This window comes from Ruditapes philippinarum, unplaced genomic scaffold (assembly GCF_026571515.1).
Source record: "Ruditapes philippinarum isolate M1 unplaced genomic scaffold, ASM2657151v2 ctg35_1_1_1_1, whole genome shotgun sequence".
Taxonomy (NCBI): domain Eukaryota; kingdom Metazoa; phylum Mollusca; class Bivalvia; order Venerida; family Veneridae; genus Ruditapes; species Ruditapes philippinarum.
Window position 1 is genome coordinate 115555 of NW_026861019.1, and position 20326 is coordinate 135880.

The 20326-nt window shown below is 32.3% G+C and overlaps 1 protein-coding gene across 1 annotated transcript in view; it reads left to right on the forward strand.

Annotated features, from left to right (window-relative positions):
* LOC132714240 (anaphase-promoting complex subunit 1-like) overlaps positions 1-20326 on the forward strand; it is a 41695-nt gene that overhangs the window by 2525 nt on the left and 18844 nt on the right. The window contains exons 2-22 of the mRNA XM_060697047.1: positions 2967-3110; positions 5022-5102; positions 5393-5557; positions 6037-6109; positions 6838-6932; positions 7196-7275; positions 7839-7915; positions 8425-8570; positions 9067-9302; positions 9844-10663; positions 10879-11049; positions 11333-11404; positions 11898-12086; positions 12290-12369; positions 14319-14508; positions 15027-15133; positions 17142-17219; positions 18518-18607; positions 19007-19256; positions 19596-19645; positions 19841-20025. Coding sequence (XP_060553030.1) covers positions 3027-3110; positions 5022-5102; positions 5393-5557; positions 6037-6109; positions 6838-6932; positions 7196-7275; positions 7839-7915; positions 8425-8570; positions 9067-9302; positions 9844-10663; positions 10879-11049; positions 11333-11404; positions 11898-12086; positions 12290-12369; positions 14319-14508; positions 15027-15133; positions 17142-17219; positions 18518-18607; positions 19007-19256; positions 19596-19645; positions 19841-20025 — 3319 coding nt within the window. The 5' untranslated portion in view covers positions 2967-3026. The remainder of the gene's footprint in view (positions 1-2966; positions 3111-5021; positions 5103-5392; positions 5558-6036; positions 6110-6837; positions 6933-7195; positions 7276-7838; positions 7916-8424; positions 8571-9066; positions 9303-9843; positions 10664-10878; positions 11050-11332; positions 11405-11897; positions 12087-12289; positions 12370-14318; positions 14509-15026; positions 15134-17141; positions 17220-18517; positions 18608-19006; positions 19257-19595; positions 19646-19840; positions 20026-20326) is intronic.

A 20326-nucleotide genomic window follows, 5' to 3' on the forward strand; every position in this document is an offset into this window, starting at 1 on the left:
TTTTTCAGTTATTGCCCTTTGTTATTTTTCAAACTTAATTTTTGTCCAGAGTGTAACTCAAAAACCTTTGAAATATCAACATGAAACTTCATAGGTGGATAGATCTCACTCAGGAGGTGTGAAGTGCACAAAAATGATAACTCAACCCTTTATAATTTTTGAGTTATTGCCCTTTGTTATTTTTCATACTTAATTTTTCACATGAGTTGAGCATAACTCAAAAAGTCTTTGAGATGTTAACATGAAACTTCATAGTTGGATAGATCTTATTGAAGAGGAATGCTGTGTGCAAGAATGATAACTCTTCCCTTTATACAAAAATGATAACTCTACCCTTTATAATTTTTGAGTTATTCCCCTTGGTTATTTTTCCTACTTTCTGTTTGGAGATTGTCTCAAAAAGTGTTTGAGTTATCAACTTAAAACCTCTTAGGTGTATAGATCTCATTGAGGAGGAGTGCAGCACACAAGATTGATAACCTACCCTGCATCCTGTTTGAGTTAATTGCCCTTTGTTATTTTCAGCCATCAGTATTCACATAGGTTTCAAATCTGTAATCACTACAGCCATCAGTTTTCATTACAAAAAGACCTCTTAAAATTGAATTATTCTGCTGGACTACATATACATTCTTCCAATGAGCAAACACATTTGGCGGGGATGGCCATGTTAACATGGCTCTTGTTGATATTTACATTTGAATTTTTTTTCCTGTAAACGTTAAGATGTATAAGTAACCTATTTCATGTTTATCCTTCATTAATCTGATATTTTACATTTGAATTTTCATTGTTATGTTAGGTCTTAACAGATGACTGAAAAATTATGTAGCAAATAATTTGACATTAGGCATCCAATTAGATCTAATGCATATAAATGATTTAATTTGTAATGATTTGAAAATAATATATATATAATTTAAAGGTTAAAACAGTCTGAAACAATTGAATTTCCTATGAAAGATTAATGCAAACTAGAGCTTTCATCAATAGAAACAATATCAATGTATCATTGATATTATACTGTCAGTCAATAATCGATACAATTAAAAGATCGATAATTTTGATTAATTATTTAAATGTCTATAAATTATGAAAATTCACCAAAAACATATGATTAAATATTTAAATTCTATAAATTATGAAAATTCACCCAAAACATATGCAAAAGCAGGTGGCCATGTCTGACACTAAGCTGTTGTTACATTATGGACACATTTCATAGCAGTGAAGACTAAAAATGGTTAGGTAAAATCATGCAAAGGACATTTACTTAAATCATTTAAACAGGTATGAAAGTGAAATACATGTATATACAAAAAATAAGAGTATATATTGGTGTATCGCTGATACTTGTCATCTGATATCGATGTATCGTCAATATGCTTTGCTATGAATGAATGACAGCTCTAAGGCAAACTGAAATTAAATTTGTCACTTTATATAGGAGATATGTCCATTTAAATGTCATCACTGCTATGTAATCAAACTAGGAAGCAATGGCTGTGCAATATTCACCAAGGATATCCGAATATGATACAGTTACAGTCTATTTGTAAAATCAAATTTAAACAGAGTTTTTACTAGTTTAATTTTGATAAATGATACTCTTATATTTTGTTTTTCTATACTATCATTGCTGAATAAAAATTATTCTTTTAAACTAAAATGGTAATGCAATTTATTAACATATTTGTATTGGGTGTAAATGTATATCAATGTGATTGAAACATCAGTGTTGAAAATTTAAATCAGTGTTCCAACCAATATAGAAGTGATTTTGAAACTGTTAGTTTGGTGATGAAATAAAAGTATATTTTTCATTGTATTGCACATTCTTTGACATAAAAATCTTTACATTTTTAAATTTGATTTATGCTACGTCTTTTTGTGTCGCCTCTACGGAGTAGTGGCAACATACAGGGATCACCTCTGATGTCTGTCCGTCTGTCCGTCTGTCCGTCTGTCGTCACAAAACTTGTCTGGACTACTCCTCATAAACTACTGGTGCAATTTCATCCCAACTTTACAGGAATGATCAGTACCAAGTCTAGTTGTGCATATTGTCAGCATTTTTACGGTTCAATAATTTTTGTCAGAGTTATGGCCCTTTAATAATTTTTATTTTTAAAGTTTGTCCGGACTACTTCTCTTATACCACTAATGCAATTTCAATGAAACTTTACAGGATTGATCTGTAGCTCAAGTCCTTGCGCATATTGCACGGGTTTTCCGGTTGAATGTTTTTTGGCTGAGTTATGGCCCTTTGATAAAAAGGTGTTTTTTTCTGTGTGTTGCCAGATACACAAAAGCTTGTCCGGAATACACCAAACAAACTACTGGTGCAATTTCATCCAAACTTTACAGGAATGATCAGTACCAAGCCTAGTTGTCGAATTGTCAGCATTTTCCGATTCAATGATTTTTGTCAGAGTCATGACCCTTTAATAATTTTTATTTTTAAAGTTTGTCAGGACTACTTCTCTTATGCCACTAATGCAATTTCAATGAAACTTTACAGGATTGATCTGTAGCTCAAGTCCTTGCGCATATTGCACGGGTTTTCCGGTTGAATGATTTTTAGCCGAGTTATGGCCCTTTGATAAAAAGGTGTTTTTTTCTGTGTGTTGCCAGATACACAAAAGCTTGTCTGGACTACTCCCCACAAACTACTGGTGCAATTTTATCAAAACTTTACAGGAATGATCACTACCAAGTCTTGTTTTGTACTGTCCGTCTGTCTGTCCGTCTGTCACAAAACTTGTCCCAACATGAAATTCGGCCATCATGAGGCGACACATGTGATCACTGATCGCTCTTGTTGATACAATCTGTTTAGATGTTGAAAAAAGCCTTGATATTTAGGCCATATTAATTGATCTTTTAACATTAAGAATGGTAATAGTATACATTTTATGTCCCTGGGATATGGATTATGTTTTGAAAATTTGTGTTTTATTTTACAGATTAAGATATCTACTTTAGGAATGAAATATTTGTAATCTTTCACACTGGATACGGATGAAATGATCACGGCCAGTGACACCCAGGACTTTGTTCCATTCGGCCGAGAATATGTTCAACAGCATCCTGGGAAATTTCAAATACAGGTTGGTAATACATTGTATGTTTTCAGTTATTTTGATTTTGTGCCTGTTGATTTCTATTACAAAGTCTGCCATAAAGGCAGCACATTGTATTCAAAAGAAATAATGTGACTTAAACCTAGATATTAGGTGCATTTTTACAATGACATACTGAGAAGAAAAATTTGTCATGTTATCACTACTTTGAATACTTTCCGTGACCTTTTACTGTTTGATATTACTCTCAAATGTAGGATTGTGTTAGCATTAACATTGAATTGGATAGACATGTAATTTATGTTTAACACTCAAATTATTGATTATGAGTACATTTTTATCATGCTGTTTTAATTGTTCAAACTATAACGCTTTATCACATAAACTGCGGCGCAGGAGTGTAATAAAGCCATTTAATAAAAACGATATTACACTAGTGTAATAACACTTTGTGCTATATATAAACGATATGATTAGCGTTACACTATAGGCGCGTCATAGAAAAATGACTCTTGATAACAGTTTACCGTTCTTATTTTATATATGTGATAGATAGAACATTATGTTCGTGTAGATTCAATACTAAATTTATTGAACTCGTTGAATAAAACAATATTATGCTCGCCAAAGGCTTGCATAATATGATTTTATTCAACTTGTTCGATAAATTTAGTATTAAACCTACACTCATTTAATATTCTCTATTTATGAAATAGGTATTTGTGTAATCTTAACTCAAAAGTGAATATGGAAAATGATGAAAAGATTATGTTTGATTGTGTGGGTTGCTATTTTATGTTTTTTCTTTTGAAAAATGATATTTTTAAATTCAGATTGAAGAAGATTGCAGTTTAATAAAACATCACTATGGCATTATCATATCTTATAATATATGAAAACAAAAAAATAAAGATATTTCATACATGTGACAAATCAAATGGGCCAAATCTGGATTTTCAGCTGGATTTTGAGGCTCAAAACTGGATTTTTTTATCGACTCGAATTTCAATGTGTAATTGGCACATTTGGTTCAAAGAATCTATATTACCCTCAAAATCATTAAATGATTATACTTTTATGATTTTTTGTTGATCAATATTAATTTATTTCACCAAAAAATAAATAAATAATAAATAAGTGTAGTCATACAGGCTATTTCTAAAACAGTCACATTTTATTATTTTCAGTTTGAAGAATATTTATTATATCTGTCTTTTCAGTCATTCAATAATTGGCTACAAGCTATTTGAAAATGTGCAACAACTATTCATGAACATAAGACTCTGACAGTTAAATAACGTAACATAAGAAGAAGACTCAAAATAAATGCAAGAATCGTTCCGTTAATTAAATCCACATTTTTGCCTCGATGATTGTGTAATTCCTAACAAAACAAAAAAATTGCCCACTCACTAAAAATAGGTTAATTAGACATCTCGAACAGGTTTTTGAATGATCCACTTTAAATGATTCTGCTCACCTTTTATCTTTATCAGTGCGGCACTTATCAAAGAAAATCAAAGGTTGAGCCGAATTCATACATGTAAATTTCCAGGGTAGTTTTGATGACGTAGCGTGTAATATCTACTGCCAAATTATAAAAGAGGTCAATTGACTGACACACGACACGTGTTAAGTTAAACATGTGAGAATAACTTTGGGTGATGGAACTGTTTATTACGTCACCTTGCTGTCAATTAGCGACTCAACATTTAATCCGCTATAATTTAGGATATGGACAGATAACAATCAATGCCCGGAGGCACGGTTTACATTTTAGATACAGGTGCTGTGTTTGATTTTTTTATGTTGATTATTTTTTTAAATATCGGGAATTCAAGCTGTAATATCGGGAATCGGGATCAGTGTCGAAATATCGGGATTTTTTTAAATCCCGCCGGGATGTCACATGTATGGTATTTTATTTTTTATTTTCAGGTACAAAATGTGGTTCACACTGATCCTGGACTTCCACTGCTGAAGTCGTTCAGAGATATTTCAATCCAGGATAATGGCAAGGTATTGTATTGTTTTATCAAACTGATTGTTTTATATTATATATTGCTGATATAGTTTGATGATAACACTGAACTTTGTCATTTGAGTGATGGAGATCCTGTCAGAACATTACGCTGGCTTACTATAATCAGCTGCGATACATACAAACATGAACAATATTCTGCAATAAAAAATCCAACTTAAATTGTAATAGTAAGATGATGACAGACTATGGAAATATACCATAACTCACAGATTAAGTAAAATAAAGAACCTATACAATATGTGCAATATTTCCATTATATTGACAGAAGGAGCAGTGGACATTTTACTCGGATCCAGATAAAGATGGTCACCATGGTAACTATGATGAGGAGTTATATGTGAGTGGAAACACTGTGGTGTGGAGTAAAGGAGGCCTAGATGGCTGCAGATCTGTTGTTAAAACATTCACCATGGATACACCAGTACTTCAGGTTAGAAAAATTCACAGATATTATTACTTTGATACTGTACAGTGTACTGTATATCATATAAAATTATTTATTGCTCTTAAATACATTGTATGTGATTTATGTGTTAATTTCTGTTTCTCTTGTATCAGTCCTGTAAACAAAATGATAATTTCAGCCTGAAAACAGATTTTGGAGTCATTCCTTTTAATCATTTTGAATTGTGCTAATGAAAAATTGTTCTTGAAAACAGTCACATTTTCATAAACCACTTCTTTATAACTCGGATATTTTGTTTCTGTGTCCAGCCATTATGACCACATTTCATTTAATAAATTATTAACATGTACATGTATGTTATAAAAAAAATTCTGTTACAAAAAGAGGTACATGAATATTGTTATTTAATCTAATTTTAAATAGAATCAAGACATTAGTTGTTTGGTTGACTTCTATATATTTTATGATTAACTTATTGTATATATTGTATATATTTTTTGCAGGCATTATGGTGTAAATTTGTCATACCGGAAAGTTCCAATCCAGAGGAAATTTGCTCTACTCTAGACACTGAAGGTTGGTTGTGAATTTTCTTCACCTTTAGATGTGATTGAAATAAAAATTGGCAAAATAATTCTATATTTTTATTGATGTAATTGTGTTGCTATCCGGCTAGTTAATGTTTCTGCTCTGCCCTGACTGGACACTGACTTCACTCTTCATGAGTAAAGCTGGAAAGTTATAGTATCTATGCACTAACCTAACTAACAAACTTATTGGACTCATGACTAGGGCCTATATCACTTATAACTGGTCTGACACATGACTAGGGCCTATGTTGCTTACAACTTATCTGACAATCTGAATGACTAGGACCTGTGACACTTAAATTTTGTTCTGACACATGGCTAGGACCTGTGACATATTTGATCTGACACAGACCTTGATACTATGTCACATATAACTGTTCAGACACATGACTAAGACATGTGTTACTTAAAGACTGCCTTGGAAAGTTGGAATGCTTATTGATGAAGAGTAAGTATAACAGGGTTCCCAAATTTTGTTTGACCATGTCTGACAAATTCCAAGCAGATCAGTAATTTGATGAGTGAATTAAAAGAAATTCAGTATGTTTTTTCAAATAATTATAAATAAATATGATTTTCAAAAATGCAAATCATGCAAATCTCTATTTGGTCTGAAATGAAAATCAGTATAGAATATTAGATGTTATAAAACATGAGACATTGACTAGAACATAAGACTTTATATAAAACCTGAATGTTTGGTGGTATAAACAGGTGTGGTACAGTGTGGAGTGTGTGTTGTAGAGTCAAGCTGTGTTAGTTGCTTTATGGAAGATGGCAGTGATTACTTAGCAGCTCTTCCCTTTCAGGTAAACATTTTATATTCTCTAGGTACTTGTAAAATATATAAAAAATATAAATGATATCACCATAATGGTAAAATATAAATAATTTTTAATGGTAACTGTATAAGACTAAATTTTCATAGAAATATATCTTCTAAATATATGTACATACAGTTAGTTCATGTCTGGAATTTTTAATATGATAATAATATGCAGACATATATATAACTTATGGGTTTACAGGAGAATGTATTTCCTTTAACTTTGTTTGTGTGTTTGTATACTAGGTTGCACATGTATGGGTGATCAAGAATGGTCTGTTGTTTGAGAGAACAGTATCTCCAACAGAATACAGATCTCTGAAAAGGTAACTTAGTTATTTGCCCCTACATATGCTATACACAATGTATAAGAAAACTAGGTAACGTTTTGCTGACAACAGGTATTGAGATCCTTCAAAATATCTGGCAAAAGTGTTACAATAAATAATGTGTGTCCCATAGGTAAATTTATTAGAGTCTGGCTCATTACAATCGGTCTTCGTGTACCATTTTTTAGTAGCTTGGCTATTTGAAGAATAATGTTGCTATCTTATTGACTCTGGTATTGGTCTAACATTAGTTAAGATTTTGGGTGCAAATCTATTACTTGTTGACCAATATATTCAACAAACTGAATACATATCTATATGATCAAAATGTTGGCTTCTTACTAAAGCAGATATCTTTATCACAACTATATGACCTTATTCTGTGTTTGTAACGTAAATCTTAACAAAACGAACTCTTGTCTTCAGTTAAATAATGTTTTTTCTGTGAAAATATTATGTATATTCTGAGGATCAAAGTGGTTTTTATTTTTAGAAAGGTGGTGTTACAAATAATTTATGTGTTGAAAATATTGTTGGTAGTTGATAATTTATTGTTACAGAAATGCACCAAACCAGACAACTGTGTTCAGTATGTTACATCCCCTAGATGAGGTAGCTCCTGTCATTACTAAAACTGGTAGGTATATTATCTATGTATATACAAACATAATGAACATTATCTGTATTTATATATTCATGAACATTGTCATTTAGTATACATGTACATCCATGTGTCAAGGATCAAATAATTTGATATCTATCATCTTAAATTGATATTTTGTTATAGATATTAGTATCAAGTCTTATAGTTAAATGTTTTGTCTTAAGGACAATAGAGGCCATTTTAGTCTCAACTTGAATTAACTGAAAACAAACTATTTATAGCCCTTACTATGCTGACATTGTGTAACCAAATCTTGTTAGATTTAGGAACAGTCTGTTAACATTGAAGGCTAAACAGTATAGCAAACTATTAGAAAATTCTACTTTCACTTTGGCATCTAATTAACATCAATGAAATATAAATTTACTTCATTACCTTTGTTCAATCAGACATAAAGAAAATAATGTATAAATTTCTGCTTGTGAGTAGATATGATAACTTTTATTATGCTGAATGATATCATGTTTGTTTATATATTGTAGGTTCTGCGGGAAGTCAGAAAACATCTTATCTTACAGATAATACCCAGCATGTTGTTTTCTCCAGCTTAGATCCATCTATAGTTCTCACGTATGATACAATGGTTGGCGTACACTCAGCATGGAAAGTAAGAAGAGCAAGAACAGAGGTATGTATTTGTCATATTAACATTGTACATGACAGTTGGTGAGTTGGTCAGATGGTTAATGTGTCTGCAATTCAACCCATACGAGAACGTAGAATGTGTGTTTAAGCACTACTTGGGTTACAACCAAGTTTCTTAAAATACCATAAGCACTGGTAAGTTCCAGGGATTGGACAAAAGAATAGTTTAAAGGAGTTCAGGCTTTCCTCATATTTGAGCTGAAATAAATATGTTTTAACTTAACTAATCTTCATACGGATGTGTTTTTCAGTATGTTCTGAATGCTTGTTTGATTTATATTGATTTAAATGTAATACTCTAGGCCTTTTATTAATAACTTATTTGGACATATGATGTAAATGTTTTTTTTTTGTTTTTTGTTTGTTTTTTTTTTATGTAAATTTTGATATATATGTTTGATGAAATTGATGTGTATTTATTTGTCAGATTTATGATATTTAAACAGAAACATTAAACCAGTCCTTATTTTGTATTTTAGGAGTGTAGTGCTGTATGTAACACGTGGGATCAGTCTGCCAGTATATATCAGATGGGTCCATGTACTCCAGCTCAGAACTTTAACCAGTCTAGTAGTAGCATGTCTCGTCACTATGGTAACATCTCAGCTTCACCTCAGGTATCACCACTGAGAAGTTTCTCTGGTCGTATTAGTTCTCCAGCCTTCATGTCTCACTCACAAAGTCCCTTGACAGGCAATCCACCTGGCCTAGACAGGTTTGTAAACACTATTATAGCTGCGTCACGACAAAACCAACATAATGTGTTTGCGACCAGCATGGATCCAGACCAGCCTGCGTATCCGCGCAGTCTGATCATGATCCATGCTGTTCGCTTACAGACCCTATAACAAGTAAAGAAACTGATAGCGAACAGCATGGATCATGATCAGCCTACGTGGATGCACAGGCTGGTCTGGATCCATGCTGGTGGCAAACACATTATGTTGGTTTTGTCATGACGCGGCTCATTTCACCCATTGATTACAGCTATAGTAATGATACATCTATGCTGTCAGTATAAAGTCTCTTGAATAGTCCATCTTAGACTCTAAGTATTGTATATAAAAAATCCATTAAACTGAAAATTGATAATTTAAGATTCAAAGGAGGATAGACCAATTGAAAAATATTCAGTAGTGCATAGATTATTATATTGACTTGATAGAGAAGTTATTACTTAAAAATTTAAATTACATACAAAATTTGGCATTAATGATGCTAAATATATTTTAGAAATAGTAATTTTAAATTTTCAGACGTTCACAAAGCCCGGCTATGTTAGGTAATACATCACTACACAGACTTCATACTCCATCTCCACAAACATCTAAATCTCCGGGAAACTTCTATCGTACCCCAGCTAACATGTCCCTCATCAATGAAAGTATATCAGAATGGATCGAACCAATAACACCTGAGATATGCTTGGAACATATCTGGACAGAAACTGCACCTGCTATAAGGGACGGGTCCCTAGGAAAATCATCAAAAGCATTTCAGACTCGTGACCTGTGTGGTCAGCAGTATTTGTGTTACTTAATCTCATATAGACAGCAGTTACGTTGTGTAAAATTTGAGGAAAGTAACGATCTGAAGAAACTTGTATTTGGTACAGTAAACATTATTCCATGTAAAGATGCTGTCCCTATTGAAAGTAAAGATCTGCTGATTGTACTTGATACAAGTGGTTGTTTGTATGTGTACAGTGGAATAACAAAGATTAATCGTTTACATGTTCCTACACTTCCTGTTGGTGGGAATATGTCTCTCAGTATGTTACGCCAAATGACACCATTACAGAGTCCTGTTAGAGGGGGTGTATTTACTTCCAGTCGACCACCTAGTGCAATGGATGCAAGATTTGATGAAGAGTTTCAGTTGAATCAGATCTCCCCTGTACAAACAGAATTTGATGAGTCAGCAAATTATGATGATTTCCCTGTAGGTTGTGGATATATACAGTGTTTGAGAGACAATATCTCAGACAGGTTCACTTTAGAACTGACCAATGGTCATTTATGTAGATGTACTATACCAGATATGACCAACTCTCCAGGAATAGATCTCAGCTTAAAGGTACGCTGACCATGACATTTTAAATCAATATTTTCTGTAATAAATCTATTCTTTCTATGCTGTGTTAGAAAAGTTTTAAAAGTATTTCAGATAGTTAAATGTCTCCGAAATGAATATTTTAACACCGTAGATTAATTATTCAGTTAAATGTAATACCAAAAGAGATAAATAGAGAAAAATATTTGAAATTTGATAATGAAAATCTACTTTTTCAGGCATTGAAGCACATGTTGCCACGTGACTTGGCGTTACAGATGTTAGGTAAATGGTATACAGTGAGAAATTCACCAGGCGGCATTGGAAGTCAGCCTGAATGGATGATGTTTATACGATGTTTACTAGGCATGATGGGATATGATACAGCTAAACTTCCTCTTACATTTAAGGTACTGACAATTTATATTCTTCATATTTTATAGTCACTTTTCATATTGAGTTTATACTGCTGAACAAGTCAACTTTTAACTACAAAGTATTGTTACAGGTCTTTCTCTTTATTTCTATTCATATATTTATTCAATTAGTGTTGAAACTATTAAATTCTTTAATGATCGATGTTAAACAAGTATCAGCAAAGTTAATAATAAGTAATTCTTTGATATTTATTCTTAGATAAAGATACATGTGTTGTCTTACTTGCTGATTATATTGTTGATGTATAATTTACAGCAAGAAATGGATCTGTCTCTGTCCCCAGTCTCAGCAAAGAGGGCAAAAACATCTGACCAGGGATCTGAGGAGGTAATTTATTGATGAAATAATCTGTATGAGCCGCGTCACAACAAAACCAACATAGTGCGTTTGCGACCAGCATGAATCCAGACCAGCCTGCGCATCCGCGCAGTCTGTTCAGGATCCATGCTGTTCGCTATCAGTTTCTCTACTTGTAAGTAATAGAGTTGGTAAGCGAACAGCATGGATCCTGATCAGACTGTGCGGTTGCGCAGGTTGGTCTGGATCCATGCTGGTCGCAAACGAACTATGTTGGTTTTGTCGTGACTAGGCTCATATATTATGTATCTTATATGATAAAACATTCATATTATGTATGTGTTTTGTAGATCTGTAGTACAAAAATAATTTGTAGAACAATATTTTGTTTCTTTGAAATAACTTAGTTTTATTATCATGTTTATGCAATGTTTAAAATGAAAAACTATTGTGATGTACACATATCTCACTCTTAAATATAAGCATGTAACAACATGTGTAATTATGCTGTATATTAAAACAGGATTGGGAGTGGATGTTAAGTTCAGATCACCACAAGTTTGTTACTGAGAGTCTAGAAGATGTCCTAGGTTTGTCTGTCTGTAATGTGATACCAGAAAGTACCCAGTATCAGCAGGCAACAATCAACACAACCGCCATATTGTTTACTCATATCCCAGCATGCTTCATGGCTTTACATCTTGTTTATGAGGTATTTTCATTAAATGATTATTTACAAGGCCTTTTCAGCAATCATAAAAATGATATTAATTATTTTACACAGAAATAGGAAATGTATGTAAAGAGAAGTCCTTCATTAAGAAAAAAGAGTGTCTTAAGATCTTCAGATAAATTTTATTTGTGAAATACAATAACAGAATCAATAGACCTGATTTGTTGTGTTATTTTTTACAGGAATTAAAATTGAACAGTTTGTTAGTGGAGGAAGTGGAACAGCTAGTTGTATTACTACACCAGCTAGCAGTAGATCTGAGGTGTTCTCAGTATACAGATTATTATTGTAGAGACTTCCCTAAACTGTTAGACATCACTAACTGTGCCAGTCAGGTCAAAGATGGTGAGACTTCTTTATGTACTCAGTTATACACCTACAATCTGAACATATTATATATCATGTAGGTTTGATGAAATGTTAAATCTTGGTTTGTCAGAATAATTAACAGTCCTCTGTTGGCAGAGAATTATAAATATATATGATAAAAAAGAAAACATTTATCTCTAAGTGTTGATAGACTGATTGTTCAGAGACATACCTTCAAAATTTTATACCAAGTCAAAGTAAATAATATAATAACAAATTTTTGATAATTCTGAAGTTGTGTTCTTGTTTATAACCTCAATGCTTCAACATGAATGACAATTTTATATTCAGATTTCATACATCCTATATCTGGTTGCTTTGGTGACCTGTTATGTTTTACAGATCATGTTGAGAAAATGCAGTACCCGTCAGTGTTCACAAAGATACCACCATCTGTATATAACTGGATAGTTAGAAACTTTGAAGGTCAAAAGTCCGGACATGTCTTATACATACCATTTGTCTGTAATAACATAGTTAATGTTATTTCTGTAAGTATGATTATAGCATTACAGTTTTAAACTTCTAATTTTAGAAATATTAGTTAATTTTGAAATTTTGAATTAAGTTCCTATATCTTCATTGTCCTACTAACACACTAAATGTCAGTAATTTGTAAGCAGGTGCCCACTATACCTGAAATCATACACAAAGTAGTATTGCAGTCCTTTTCCACTAGTAGAAGCTTGATAAAACTATATTCAGGATTCTTTACTTATATGTACCTCATATTTTTATCGAATGTCCATTTGCAAAACTTTCTTTATATTTTTACTGTAGTTGAACATGTAATACTGATAGTTGAACATGTAATACTGAAATTTAGTGTATAATATTAACATATTACCTTGTATTGTTTCAGTTGTATGCATTGTTGTTAAATAAACATATGGGAACAGAACAAGCTATAGAAAGATGTCTGAAAAAAGTGCCACCTTCAGGTAATGTCTAAAGTTTTGAATAGAAATTTTAATTATCGTATTTGCTGAAGTTTAAAGACAATACCACTTCAATAAATGAAGAACCTTTTCTTTTAAGATCTGTACTGTTCATTATTTTCCATCCGATGATAAGGTTTAAAAAAACTCAATGAATATTGTTATGGTCACCAAGAAAACACAAGGTTGTCTAGAAATTCTGGTATACTTTCTTATAGCTCAACATGTTAGCAGCCATAATAATGGACCTTTAGTTTCAGTAACTCCCTTAAACTATTTATAGGCTGTCCAAAATGAACAAACAGGGAAAGTCCATTTAATAAATTTAGCTGGATTCAATTTTAGTACTATGTTAACTAATGCTAATTGTTCTGATATTTTCATTTAGGTCATAGGCACCAACTTGTGATATTTCTATGTCAAGGAGTTTCTGTAGAGCCAGTCCTACACATAATTATCTAGAAAGAGTGGTACTGTACATGACACAACTTGGTAAGTTTCTATGTAGCATTTCTGAGCATAACTTTATACATTGTAGTGGGGCATCCATGGCCAAGTGGTTAAAGTCTTTGACTATATACTACTTGCCCCCACCCCCACCCCCACCCCACAGCTTTTTGTTTGAGTCCTGCCTTGGACTTGTAAGGAAGCTATCTATGCAAGCTTACAGAATGTCTTTGGTTCTACTTAGATGTCGGCTCATGCATGAAGGTATCTTTATGACCTCTACAGTGATGGTGTAAGCGATTTATGATATTAAATAAGTTTGCAAGAACTTTCAAGCTTGAAAAATATATTAAAATTAGTATGAACATTAATTATTCACAGGTATGACAGAAAGAGATTTAACTTACCTGCCAGTTGGAATAGCTCTTCCAATTAGGGAGGCCATATTTCACTGTAGATGTAACCCTCCATCTGATTGGCCAGAGGAATCCTATGCTCTAATTGGTCGAGAAGACATAAGCAAGTTGATGTCACTACAAGATAGAGAAGATGTGTCCCCACCCCCAGGAATTTTCAAGAGAAAACCTAGCCCTCAATCTCAAGGGACAAAAGAAGAAGATGATGGCATGGAACATCTTGATGATGAGGTTAATATTATTGTGTTGTCAGTTCCACTCTTGTAATTTAGTTGTGTAATGTATGCTCAACATGTGACCTGATTCTTGATATGATGATATTTATGAGTTACGAATCTTGTGATTTAAAGGTGTAATGTACACACAACTTATGGTATGATAATACTAATGTACAAGACTCTAGATACAATATGTACGAAAGTATACATTTGCAGAAGAAAGACATTTACACTTTGTTAATTTCATTACAGTTCCCATTTTGTAAATAGCAGCTAAATGAAACCCTCATCTTGAGATTTTTTTACTTAAAGGCATCTTTATTTTTTATTAGTCTAAAATTACAAACTGTTCCACTTTATACCACTGTTTACTATGACAATTTGCACCTTTATTGTGATTTGCTAAATTAAGACTGCTAAAGTAATATCCATGTTACTTGATTGGCTAACTCGATATTTAAGATAAGGTGTAACATGTAAAGTAGTTTAGTATTATTTAGTTATCATGATTATATATGAACAATATTACAGTATTTGAGGTTGAGATTTAGCGAGGATCTAAGAGTACAAGAAGCTAGGAGATTATTACAGTCCTCAAGACCAGCTAGAATATCTCTAGTACAAAAACCAGAAATAAGGTAAAACTATTTACTTCTGTTACCTCTGTCTGTATGAGTGTGTGTTGTAAAATTTATATACGTGTACTTCTGCATGCATGATGGGATTACAAAATAAATCAGTATACCTGACCACAAGTAGAAGACTAGGTGATTATACAAGACCCCAACTCAAATGTTAAGGTCAACTTGATGTATTTGTCATGTAGTTCAAGGTGCAGTTAGAGTTAGTCATCAGTCTATAGCCTCTGCATTCATGATGAGATCTCAAGATAAGTTTGTTCACATGATCACCATAAATAAACAATGTGTCTCATGCACAACCTAGGTCCCTAGGTCACAGCAGATGTTTTAACTTAGTGTATTTCTGACACTAGTATATTCATTATTCCGTTTTGGGGTCTATGCTTCTACTAATTAGCGCATTTGAAATATATTTTTAAGTACTTATTATCAAACTCATTTCATTACAAATGTATAGAAAAAGATATTTTTTTATTGTTACCAGTATTTGCTAAACATCATAAAAAGTAATTTATTTGTGAATATTGCAAAAACAATTGCTTGTTATAATAAGGAACAATTTTTAGCTCACCTGTCACAAAGTGACAGGGTGAGCTTTTGTGATCGCTTTTCGTCCGTCGTCCGGCCGTCGTCCGTCCGTCGTCCGTAAACTTTTACTTTAAATGACATCTCCTCATAAACCACTAGGCCAATTTCATCCAAACTTCACAGGAATGTTCCTTTGGTGGTCACCTTTAAAAATTGTTCAAAGAATTTAATTCCATGCAGAACTCTGGTTGCCATGGCAACCGAAAGAAAAAACTTTAAATATCTTCTTTTAAAAAACCCTAAGAGCTAGAGCTTAGATATTTGGCATGAAACATCTTCTAGTAAGTGTCTACCAAGTTTGTTCAAATAAAAGCCCTTGGGACAAAATTTGCCCCGCCCCAGGGGGTCATTGATTTTCCATATGTGCATATAGTAAAAACTTAAAAAATCTTCTTTTAAAGAACTCAAAGAGCTAGAGCTAAGATATTTAGCATGAAACATGTTCTAATGAGTGTCTACCAAGTTTGTTCAAATAAAAGCCCTGGGGTCAAAATTGGCCCCGCCCCAGGGGGTCATTGATTTTCCCTATATGCATTTAGTAAAAACTTAAAAAATCTTCTTTTAAAGAACTCAAAGAGCTAGAGCTAAGATATTTAGCATCAAACATGTTCTAATAGGTGTCTACCAAGATTGTTCAAATAAAAGCCCTGGGGTCAAAATTGGCCCCGCCCCGGGGGTCATTGATTTTCCTTATATGTCTATAGCAAAAGCTTAAAAAATCTTCTTTGAAAAAACCCAAATAGCTAGAGTTTAGATATTAAGCATGAAACATCTTCTAGTGAGTGTCTACAAAGTTTGTTCAAATAAAAGAGCAAAAGACCTGGGGTCAAAATTGGCCCCGCCCCGGGGGTCATTGATTTTTCTTATATGTGTATAGCAAAAACTTAAAATCTTCTTTGAAAAAACCCAAATAGCTAGAGTTTAGATATTAAGCATGAAACATCTTCTAGTAAGTGTCTACAAAGTTTGTTCAAATAAAAGCCCTGGGGTCAAAACTGGCCCCGCCCCAGGGGTGTCATTGTATTTAACTATATGTGTATAGTAAAAACTTAAAAAAATCTTCTTTTAAAAAACCCAATGAGCTAGAGCTTAGATGTTCAGCATGAAACATCTTCTTATTGGTGTGTACCAAGTTTGTTCAAATAAAAGCCTTTGGATTAAATTGGCCCTGCCGGGGGGTGGGAAGGTCATTGTTTTTCATTATATGTGTGTAGTAAAAACTTAACATCATGAAACATCTTCTAATGGGTGTCTTCCAAGTTTGTTCAAATAAAAGCCCTTGGGTTTAAACTGGCCCCGCTCCAGGGGCCTATATACAGGTGAGCGACCTCAGGGCCATCATGGCCCTCTTGTTTAAATGTTGTATATGCTAGAATCAGCTTGTGAAACATATGTAGAATGATTGTTATATTTTCAGTGACCATGATTTTATAGAGGAGCAGGAACGACATTTATATGCAATATGTATCAGAACTATGGCTCTATCTGTTGGCAGGTTAGATTTCAGTAACTTTAATTTTTAGCTCGACTATACGAAGTATATGGAGAGCTGTCCTACTCGCCCCAGCGTCTGCGTCCAGATTTCAGATTAAAGTTTTGGTGCAGTAAAATATTTTTCACTATAACTTTGTCATTTCTTAAGGTATCAACTTCAAACTTCAAATATATGTTCCTTATCATCAACCACATCTTATGTGACAAGGTAACTCTAGCACCAATATTTTCAGATTTATCTCCCCTTGAACTTAGAATTTTCCTTAAAAAATACTATTTCTTACTGATATTTCTTTATTTCTTAAGGGATGAACTTCATACTTCTAATATATGTACCTTATCATCATCCACATCTTATGTGACAAGGTTCATTACTCTAGCACCAATATTTTCAGATTTATCTCCCCTTGAAGTTAGAATTTTCCTTAAAAAATATTATTTATTACTGTTACTTCTTTATTTCTTAAGGGATCAATTTCATACTTCAAATATATTTACCTTATCATCATCCCCATCTTATGTGACAAGGTTCATAACTCTAACACCAATATTGCAAGAATTATCTCCCCATAAACTTAGATTTTTTTTTCTAGAAAAATGTTATTTTTTACTATAACTTTTTTAGTTTTAAAGATATTTACCTCAAACTTCAAATACTTATTCCTTATCATCAATTACATTTTATGTGACAATGTTCATAACTCTTGAATCAATATTTACAGATTTATCTCTCTGGACTTAGGATTTTCTTTACGAAATATTAAAACTTCTTTATTTTTTAAGGTATCTACTTCAATCTTCAAATATATATTTCTTATCATTACACACATGTTGTGTGACAAGGTTCATAACTCTAGTGTGACTATTTCTAAAATTGTTCCCCTAAATCTTGGAATTTATGTTAACAATGTTATTTTTTTTCTATAACTTAAAACATAATTATACATAATTGATTTTTCTTTCATAGTTTTGTCTTCCTTAGTATGTCTAGTATTTTATTAGTTGAACTTCGCTGTCTCCTGTGACAGCTCTTGTTCTAACCTATTATCAATATAACCTATTATTGTTTTGTCTACAAATTCAAAATATGTTACCATTTTAATTTAAAATGGTTTGCTAGTACTTGAACAACTAAACTTAAGCTTTCTTTTAAACAAATTTACCCTTTTTGTTTTCCACATCCTGGTTTGCAGTATAATTAATGTTACATATTTTGTGTGACCATTGACTGTATTTTCAGATAATTATGATATAGAATATATCACAACAAGAAATAATGTAATATATTGCATATTTCAGGGGCATGTTTACAATGAGCACATACCATCCTCTATCTACAGAAACATTACCCATACCTAAACTCTGTCTCACAGGGAAAGCCCCACCAAGGTATTGTTATATTATTCATTTACTATTCAGAATTTTTATGCATAGTTAAAATGAATTAAGGGTAATGTTCCATATAGAAGGTCATATTGTTTATTCTTTTCCATTTTATCTTGTTCTGTAAGAGTATTGTACACAGTTATAATGGTTATGCTTGAACTTTATTCAGACTGCTCTAAGAGTTTTCTTTTTTTGAACCAACCAATATGAGGAACCAGGAGAGGGCTTTAATCTAAAATCCTTTTGTTAGAGGCAGACACTTTTAATCACAAAGATTTCTGCTCTTTTAGTATTATGTTGATAGTTTTGCATAAACCTTTCTTATTTGTAGTCAACATTGTGAGACTGAAAAATTTAGGTGTACATTTTGGGCATGTTTTACACATATATTTCTTTCTATAGGAATACAACAGTAGACTTGTCTCATATAGATACACCAGCTAACATGACAGCATGGCCACTGTTCCATAATGGTGTTGCCGCAGGATTGAGGATTGCAGATTTCTCTCAAGTAGACTCATCATGGATCATGTACAATAGACCTAAGAGTAATGAACTGAACAATGAATATGCAGGATTTTTAATGGCACTGGGACTAAACAAACATCTTGTTAAAATGAACATACTTAATAAACACAATTACCTTAGTAAGGTTAGTTTATCTTGTATATTTTATACATTTTTAAATTGTATCTGTTTGAATAAGAATCTTTGTTAATAAAAATAGCTCATTTCAGATAATTTATTCTCAGGTTAAGAAATTATCTTTATGAAAATGTTGCCTAGGTCATTGGAAAAGATATTCTGTAAAAAGTGTTTTAATGTTTGATTTTTAAATCCTTCAGAATATATGTAAGTTGATATAAAAGTTTGTCCTCTATGAGGAAATTTGCTGTTGTTCATCTTATCATAGCAAATAAAGATAAAATTTAAAACAACATATCTGAATTAACGCATTTAGTATAATAAATATTATTTTAAATATTTTTAGGGACATGAAACAACAACAATAGGTCTGCTGCTAGGAGTTGCTGCAGCCAAGTGAGTGGTCTAGAAATTAATTGATTGTTATTTCATTGATATTTTCATGGTAATGAAAATCGCTTCTTATTTTCAAGTAAAGCTTTATAGTTTTAATTGAAAATCCTGTTTAAAAATATTTTTCCATTAATTTCAATGTACGAAATCGATAAAAAAGATAGGTAAATTAAGGAACTTATATATTTCTTGTTAAAGACGTAGCACTATGGATCTATCAACAATGAAAATGTTAAGTATACATCTACCAGCAATGTTACCACCTACCTCTACAGAGCTCAATATATCACATAACATGCAGGTGGCAGCTATACTTGGTGTAGGGCTTGTATTTCAAGGCACTGGTCACAGACACACAGCAAATATACTCTTAGCTGAGATAGGTATGTCGCCACTTGTTGTTAAGTTCTATATCATTTTACTATTCATCAGGTCCGACATATAGCATGCCTACTTTACTTTAATAGTATTGGACTTTAATATGCAATGAAAATGAATAGAAGTTCATTGAAGAATACAATAAATTTTGATACAGTACAACATATATAATTCTTTAAATTTGAAATTTTATTGATAAAGTTTTTTCCTATAGCATTGTTTATACTCTAGTTTTTTCCTATAGCATTGTTTATACTCTCTTAACAATTTTATCATTGGGTTTCTCCTTCACATTATATCAAAATG